This window comes from Theobroma cacao, chromosome 5 (genome assembly GCF_000208745.1).
Source record: "Theobroma cacao cultivar B97-61/B2 chromosome 5, Criollo_cocoa_genome_V2, whole genome shotgun sequence".
Classification (NCBI taxonomy): domain Eukaryota; kingdom Viridiplantae; phylum Streptophyta; class Magnoliopsida; order Malvales; family Malvaceae; genus Theobroma; species Theobroma cacao.
The window spans coordinates 23,914,196-23,922,923 of NC_030854.1; the positions used below are offsets into that span (position 1 = coordinate 23,914,196).

The following is an 8,728-nucleotide window of genomic DNA, read 5'->3' on the forward strand; positions in this document are numbered from 1 at the left end:
ACAAATTTCTCGTGCTATGTGGTACTATAATGATTTAGTGTTTTTCTATATCTATAGGTATTGGCTGATGACTATTCAAAACTTGCATTCTTATGTGCTGATCGTTCTGTTAATCTACATGCAAAATATGGAAAGCACTACAGTCTGCGGATTCCAAGGTTTCCTAGTGCTTTAATTTTTGCTTTTGCTCTGTTTGTTTTTGGGGTCAAATCCAGTGTTACGTATCATATATTGCACGCACCTGGTCATTCTAGATGGATGGTTGAATTTTAGTGATTAATAGATTTTATAATTAGCTCTTGCCATTACTTGTTGGTATTCCAATTCTAAGGATGTCACTATTGCCACTTTATGTTTATTTGACAAAAATTTTTTTGTAATTGAATCTGTCCTCGATGTCTCCTTCTTTACCAGTGGGAAGGAAAGAGAAAAAGAAAGGAAAAATAAAAATGAAAAGGAAGAAATAAAGAATAAGAAAAAGAAATAAAAATTGTCATTTAGGTTTTGATGTGTCATGTCTTTTCTTTATTTTTGGTCTTCATAGACCAAGCTGGTTTTGACATGTCATGACTGAAATGTCCATTGGTCTTGATAGACCAAATTGACAGAATCAAAATTGCAAACATAATAAGGTTGAAGATTTCAATTGGAACAATCTAAAGGTTAGGGATCAAATGTGACCAACTTAAAAGGTTAAGTACTGCTTGTGCAATTTACCTCTTTAATGTACATACGGTTTTGTTTGCTCAATCTCTTTCAATAATGATTCCTGAATAAGAAATTGAATTAATGCTACCCAAAAGGGTCTCCCATAATTTTATTTTCTTCTTTTTTATACTTTTACACTCATTATCTTATGGAAGAAGTTGTGGTTATTTGTTGTTTAGGATATATGTATCTTCTTTGGCCTTGTACTGTTTGTCTATACTTGTTATCTTTGCGGAAGAAGTTATGGCTAATTGTTGTCCAGTTGTTTGTGTATTTGCTTTGACCTTTGCAGTGCCTGAAATGGACCGACTAATTAACAAATTATACAAGTTTTGATTAACGTTGTCTTGTCCATCTGATGTTTGACAGGATGGGAAGGGATATTGCATATGATTGCTGGTCTTGTGACCTGCTTTGTGCTGCATCATCTCCAGATCTATACAGAATTAATTTAGAACAGGTAATTCATTGAGATTGTTTAATGAGTGGTGGATTCTTTTTATTCTCTCTATTAGCCCTTATGAGACATACGGAGATTTCCATCAACTTCTGATTTGCGACACAAGCACAACAACCTGAAATAGATTCAAGAATAATGTTGCACATCTAGTCACTTTTAATTTAGCCTCTGAGTTCAAATTTGTTGTCTGTTGAACATAAAACTGTCTTAACAGCCTTCTTTTTAATGTTTGTGGATTTTCCTCAGAAGGAATGTTGGTAATTGGGTTGAATGCTTGCAAGGAGAAGCTATAAGGTGTTTGTTATAAAAAAAAAATTTCAAATAAAGGTGTTTGTTGCACTTGATAAGAACTTATGATCTAAGTTTAAAGAGTTTGTTCTGTTTATTGTGAGTTCATTTTATTTGTGGATGGGGATTCTAGTACCTACATAATTGTTTGTGCTCCTGGAAAATTTTTTGGGAGAAAGCTGATTATTTTTAACTGATGCGTCTGCAGTAATGGAGGGGTGATGAACTTTCTTTTAATTCATTTTACTGTAGGAGCTGAGATCAGTATATATATATTTTTTGAGTAGCTTGAGAGGATCGGCATATAGCGAAAGTTTGCTGAGAAAAAATATGATGTACTTTGGGGCTTAGTATTGCCATCTTTGATATGGTTAGTTAGGAATGGAACCACCACATGTTTTAAAAGATAGAGCTTCTATGCAAATCCTTAACTTAAAGAATTCTTCATTTATATTTCTATTATGTTTCTCTCAGATTTTCTTTTTGGAAAATTTTGGTTTTCCTTCATTTTTTATTTTGTTTTTGTTTTCTATATTTACTGTTTGCTAGGATCCCACCATTTTTTCCCCTTTACTTTTGATAAAATATTTTACTTATTAAAAAAAAGATGCTTACGCATGCCTAAAGCTGGGGATTTTGTAACGTTGGATTTCTTTTTTGCTAAAAATGTATCATTTGTTTTATTGATGATTGATTTCATTCTTCAACAGGGAAGATTCTTATCCTCTCTTAACACACAATCTCCAGCACTGAATGTGGTTTCTAGAAGGTTCTTGTGGAATTTTGGTTTCTTTTTTGACCCTTTTTATTCTTTTTTACTATTGACAATTTCACACTAGGTTTGCTCATTCAAGGATGCTGTGTTTGTATGGTTTCAGCATGCTCCATGGATTAGTTGTTTGTGGTGGTGAGGATGGTGCTGTTGAGTGCTTCGACATGAGAATGAGATCTTCAATTGGCAGAATCAATGCTGTTTCACCTGCAGGTGATGCTGATGAGGTAGCTTTTGCTGCTTAATCTTGATATTTGATCCATACATATTCTGTTGCAAGTGTCTTATGTAGGCTTTGGTTTAAAGTAAGATTTTTTCAGTCCAAGTTTTTTTTTTCCTATCTCTCTCATAAATAGCTTTGGGGATTATTTTGCTATATTGGTCGCTTGTGGGCCTTCTTCTGTATATGCTTTTAGAAGTTGGAGCTTTTCTTGACTTTTTGTAGCAATAATTGTTCTTAATATGCTTGAAAGAAACGCTGACAAGGAAACATAGTTGAATATTTACTATTCATTCTGCATATCTCTGCATAGATCCATGTGGCAGCCTTATGCATTTCCTGCAGTTGATAATATCTGCATTTCTATTATGTTCTTTCAAGTTTAAAACTCTTATTGGCACTGTTTGATTTGTAGGAGGTTACTGCAATAGATTTTGATGAGAATGGGGGTTTCCTCATGGGTGTTGGAAGTAGTGCAGGAAAGGTATGATTCTGTAGTGGTGATACTCGATCCTTATCATGCCTGCATTTCATGAATTTTTTTTGTTATATCACCTTAAACATTTCATTATTGATGATAATATGTGCAGGTGCTGATCTATGACTTACGTTCTTCATCTCCTATTCGAGTTAAGGATCACATGTAAGTGAGGGTGCTTACTAGCTTTCCTAATTTGCGCCCCTTGTTGGGGACGGTATGGTTAGTTGTGCATGTGAAGTCTTCTTGCACCAGTGTGCTCAATTTTCCTTTGGTTATGAGTTATTAATATTTGGAAACTGTCATTGTTATGCAGGTATGGTAAACCAATATTGGATATTAAGTGGCACAGCACTCTAAACTTTGAGCGACCAAAATTAATTACTACAGATTGTCATATTGTTAAAATATGGGATCCTGAGACGGTAAGTATCCTCCCTGTTGTACTGTTCTCGTCTTTGTGTTTAACTAGGGGATCCTAAGAGATTAAGGTCACCGTCCTCATTTTCAGGAATTTAATGTTATCAAAATATGCACACATTTACGATGTCTATGCGTGTTCTTGTGTGTTTGCATATGTTTCAGAACTTTCTGTTTGTTCGTGTTTTTTTTTTTTTAAATGATAGGATTGTTTTATCCTTCCTGTTATACTGTTCTTGCATATAAGTAAAATACTCTGAGAGAGTTTGGTCACCGGCCCCATTCCTCAGGAATTTAATATCTCATCTACATATACGCACAAATACAATGTCTATGCCTTTTCATGTGTGTTTCTGTATGGTCAAAACTTTCTGTTTGTCGATGTTTTCTAAAAGGTGATCAGAATGTTTACCGGGTTTCAAGTTTGGAGATAGGATCTTTGTTTCACATGCTTTGTTTTGAACCTACATATACTATTTTTAATATTAAGGGAAGATATATTTTTTAATCTGTAATATCGTGTCATATTGATATTTGTTCATATTTTATCATTTAGATGATACAATTTGATTGATACTTTTGTGATGTCTCCTCCTATGGAAGTTTGATTCATGCATAGTGTAGTTAGATACAAGCTTTATTGAGCGATTATAACATGTTAATGAAAATGAAATCAAATTTTTAGACTCTTTGTAAAAGAACTAGCTAATTATAAGTAGTATCCTCTTGAAATTAATTTTTTTTGTTCAGTTATGTTTGTAAAATTGTTAGGCAGCTCACTGAACTTAAGTGCCCTTGATTAAAAATTGAACTTTCATTAACATCCCCACGAGTCCCTCGGCAATTAGAACTTGGAACTCCGTCTTGGAGGTCTTGGGTAAAAATCATGGGATGGATGCGTTGGGATTTACAAGATGCGAGGGGGCTACCTCTCATTGTATAGCTGAAGATCATATGTACACAAAAAAATAAAAAAGAATCCCTCATATTAGCATACAATTCTTCAGATCATCATTGTCAGTCATTTTCAGTATCATCATCATTATTGTATTTCAGTTATTAAAGGTATATCAGTGTTCTATGGAACTGTTATCATCCATCCAATAATGCATGCACACAGGCCTACTTATATGCATATTGGATAGTTTTCTACATAGATGCATATGAATTCGTTTTCTTTTGAGGACGTAACATGTGTATGAATTCATTGTACACACGATGTTGTACAAAAGCATGTTCATGTACAACCATATTCATGTGATATGTGTTTATGGTGTGTAATATTGTACCTTAGTAGTGGTAGAGTACTGTCTCTGCATCAATGTCAAAGCTTGTATCTAACCTTTGAGTGATTTTTCCTTTGTCAAGGGAGAAGGTATGACTAGCATTGAACCAACAGCTGGGGCTATCAATGATATCTGTGTGTTCAATGATAGTGGGCTGATGCTACTGGCTTTGGATAGCACCCAGATACCTGCTTATTTCATTCCTGCTCTGGGACCTGTTCCTAAGTGGTGTTCTTCGTTGGAATCTCTAACGGTGTGTTTTTAAGACATATCCTTATTTCATTCTGTTGTTTAGTTAGATGTACTGTATTTGGGATCTGGAGATATAATGCTGATGGTTACTTTGCATATATTTACAGGAAGAGCTTGAGGAGGGTGGACAAACAAGCATATATGACAATTATAAATTTCTGACAAAAGAGGAACTTGAGAAATTGAATCTGACAAATCTAATTGGGACCAATCTTCTGCGAGCGTACATGCATGGGTTCTTTATTGACTATCGGTTGTACAAGAAGGTGAGACTGCTTTTTCTTTTTAATTTTTGTTTTTGTTAAGGATATTATGCAGTTTACAAAACTCAATATAAAGTTGCATTTGTGCCATCTGCTGGGAAATGTGTGTGGTTGGGTGTGAAACATGAAATATTGCGAAGCACAGAAAATAAGATGCACAAAGCACAAATGAGGTCAGAATTGCCAGACCAAATTCAGGAAAGAGAAAAGGGAATGTTTGGTGTTGATTTTGATATTAGCTGCACAAATCATGGTTTTTATGCTTAGTGTAGTTATCTTTTACTGCATCGTTCACTTTTTGGCTGTTTAATCTTTATCTTTTACATATATTTGCAGGCAAAAGCATTGGCAGATCCTTTTGCGTATGAAACTTACATAGAGCAACGAAAACAAGAAAAACTGGAGGCTGAGCGTAGCAATCGTATAACGGTCAGTATTTTCGATCCTGAAATGAGTTTTTTTGGATCAGGTATTGTGATATAGGATAAAGATTGGAAAGAAGAGAAAAGAATTGAGAAAAGAAGAGGGGGGAGGAAGGGAAATGTTCACTGTGCTAGAACTTATATCGTTTTGTAGGTCTTGTAATTGTCTACTAGCAGAATTCTGACTTGGGATTGTGTTTTAGACTTCTTTTGTTAGGTTAGATAAATTTAATAATTAATTATTTTATTGATTTTCATAAACATCCTTTATTGGGACACTAGTCAAACCTCTAACCCTGCTGGCGGAGTCCAAAAACTCCACTGTCAATGTATAGGGTAAATTTTCCATATATTTTTGCTTAGAACAGTCAGATAATTTTTGTACATTATGATATATCTTGCAGATTAAGTTATCATAACTTTTAAACAACCTATGCTTCTTGATGTTGTTCATTGCTAGTATTTTAAACTTGAAACTCTACTAGCATAAACAATGCCTTCAGTGTCAGATCATTTTGTATTACAAAGAAATCAAAAACTTGACTACTATGGGCAGGGAGGGTTTTGCAATTGATAATTCTGTTTGCTAACTTGTTGGCGAGTAAAGATTTGTAAATATTATAGACATTTTTTTCTTTTTTCTTGACTGTTAAAGATACCAAAGTTTAGCTTATATGCAAAAACATGGTGGCAAATGAAAGTTTAGGAGTTCTGCTAAAGTACTGTTTTAAAACTCATTGCTTTCTTAAATACTGCATCCTTTTCAAGAAAGAGATCTTTGGAGCTTCTCAAGCTTCCTCACTGGTATGACTGTTATAAATCAATATAGAGTTAATCTACAGTCGGTTGATTACATTTGTATTTTTCGTTTCTTTTTCTTGCAGATGAAGAGAAAATTACCCAAGGTTAAGGTTAATCAAGATCTTGCAGAGCGAATCTTGGAGAATGAAGAAGCTGAAAATGAAAAGAAAGACAATGATGGTAATGAGAGTAAGAAAACTTCGAAGAGGAAGAAAAATGCGCTTAGCACTGAGATATTTAAAGATGATCGATTTACCCAAATGTTTGAAAATAAGGTATGACAATTTATTCATTTGCTGTGCTACTAGTAGTTTTTAGTTTCATCTGCACCTTTTTCTCCGGCTCTTTTTGATTTTCACATCTTTGTGGTGGCCAATTCAAATTACCTTGATTTGTTATCCCTGTTGAAAAGTAGTCATAGGATCAAGAACATCTAAGAATGAAGTGTTTTAGCTACAATTAGATTGTAATATGCCTTACAGATATTGGTGAGTTTTGTATTTGTTTTTGCTGGTTATAGTGTGATTATCTGCTGTTCAATTATCTATACATTGAATAAGTTGTAGCAAAAATGTTTCGTGTGCTGCCTTGATATGACTGGTGGCATCAATTGATCATTTTCATGTCACTGCAATCATGGAAGATGGGGTTAATGATGTGCCATTTGCTTATTTATGGATCTTAATTGCTATCATCATTTGATGTTTCTCCTTATTCTTATCCAGGACTATGAAATTGATGAGCAATCACAAGAGTTTCTTGCTTTACATCCAATGGCTTCCAAGAAGCAGCCGTCTTTGGTTGAGGAACATTTTGAACCTGTTATGGATAACAAGGATCAGATAACAAGTGATTCTGATGTCTCAGAAGCATCGCAATCATCAGATGACTTTCCTGTCAATCATAAGAGTAAAAGAAAGAAGTCACAAGGTCCAAGGTGAGGTCTTTCCTGTCTGTATGAGTCATGGATATTGAATATGCCATCTTCTTGGAAGTGATAGCTTTTTGCCTTGCTAATCATCGTCTTTTGTTTTTTTCTCAAAATCTACAGAATGTACGAAGTTAAAGATAAGCGGCATGCAGAAGCATTTTGGAATAATGTTTCACTTGCCAAGGAAGATTCTCTTCCTATGGGAGAGAGGGTGAAGGCTCTCCAAGATGACCAAAGGGTGTCGGGTTTACCAAGTGGCGTGAAGTTGGGGTCAGGAGGGTCACGACAGATTTCTTTCATTTCTAGAAGTTCAGCCAAAAACAAGGAGGATGAGGAGAAATTGACTCGGCGTGAGAAGAGAGGAGTTCAGTTATTAGGTCTGAAGCCAGATAGATCAATGTTTGGAGGCCGAGGTAGAGGGCGTGGGAGAGGAAGGAGAGGCAGGAGGTGAACATGTCTTGCATTTATATTGGTCAATTTTCAGTTCAATGCTGGTCATGATCCTGCTAATGGCATCTCTTGGACCCGTTGGATGCAGCCCTATGGTCTGATTATTCAAGGAAAGCCGCGCTGCTTAGAGTTAGGGTTGAAAGGTTAAGGGGGGATTGTTACGGGGTGGACAGTTTTGTCTTCTGCATGGTGTATTAATTTTTTTATATAAGGGAAATTGATTAATTTAAAACAATTACATCATCCTTGGCCAGCAATACCAAACATATCTTCGGATAAAGGAGTAGAAATATTAGATGGGGGGCAATCAATACATGTAAGCCTAATGTTAAATTTTCATGATGTGGTCAACCAATTTGCACACATGATTGGCTTTATGATATACGTGAGTATAAAGCAATCCCAGTTCCTTTATAAAAGGTCTTTAATTCTAATTCCTGATATAAAGTCCACAATTGGACTGATAGTGAAAAAGAGATCCTTATATTATATGTACATCCAACAAGCCAGTAACCATTTTCATCTCTAACAAGGTCATTTGCACTCGTTAAACCTGGTTGTCCCCGTGCATTACCATCCACATTGAGTTTGACAAAAGAATGACTTGGCTTTGTCCTAATTATCAACACCTCATGCCTGATTCAGTTACCTTGTTTTTCCAGGATGTCGCATGCTTCTTTTCATTTGGTCTAGATGTGTTGCCAATCATTGTTTGGCCAAACAAAAGAATCATTAAACAATTGCAGATTCCTCCAAAACCACAATAGCCATATTACATGAATGAAAGTTACATTCCATGGAATACCTTCAAACTCGACAGTATTCAATGCATTAGACGTCACCCTCTGTTTCAGCTCCATATTAAAAAAATTTGTTTGAATGAAAGATGGCTTTATGCGATTCCAGAAGCTCTTCACCTGGCTGTAATCTCTAATCACATGTATAATTGTCTCCTCATAGATACCACATTTCGGGCA

The 8,728-nt window shown here is 35.1% G+C and overlaps 1 protein-coding gene across 4 annotated transcripts in view; it reads left to right on the forward strand.

Moving 5' to 3' along the window:
* Nucleotides 1-8,170, forward strand: part of LOC18598772 (nucleolar protein 10) — a 48,105-nt gene extending 39,935 nt beyond the window's left edge. Inside the window, exons 2-14 of one of the 4 annotated variants that reach the window (XM_018121390.1) lie at nucleotides 58-158; nucleotides 1,078-1,168; nucleotides 2,167-2,225; nucleotides 2,335-2,455; nucleotides 2,864-2,932; nucleotides 3,039-3,091; nucleotides 3,243-3,351; nucleotides 4,715-4,885; nucleotides 4,992-5,150; nucleotides 5,484-5,576; nucleotides 6,454-6,645; nucleotides 7,096-7,307; nucleotides 7,422-8,170. In XM_018121390.1, the coding sequence (XP_017976879.1) occupies nucleotides 1,079-1,168; nucleotides 2,167-2,225; nucleotides 2,335-2,455; nucleotides 2,864-2,932; nucleotides 3,039-3,091; nucleotides 3,243-3,351; nucleotides 4,715-4,885; nucleotides 4,992-5,150; nucleotides 5,484-5,576; nucleotides 6,454-6,645; nucleotides 7,096-7,307; nucleotides 7,422-7,752 (1,659 nt within the window). In that variant the 5' untranslated portion in view covers nucleotides 58-158; nucleotide 1,078 and the 3' untranslated portion in view covers nucleotides 7,753-8,170. Of the gene's footprint in view, nucleotides 1-57; nucleotides 159-1,077; nucleotides 1,169-2,166; nucleotides 2,239-2,334; nucleotides 2,456-2,863; nucleotides 2,933-3,038; nucleotides 3,092-3,242; nucleotides 3,352-4,714; nucleotides 4,886-4,991; nucleotides 5,151-5,483; nucleotides 5,577-6,453; nucleotides 6,646-7,095; nucleotides 7,308-7,421 lie in introns of those variants that run through there. The other 3 variants (XM_018121392.1, XM_018121391.1, XM_018121393.1) reach the window with 3 other exon arrangements.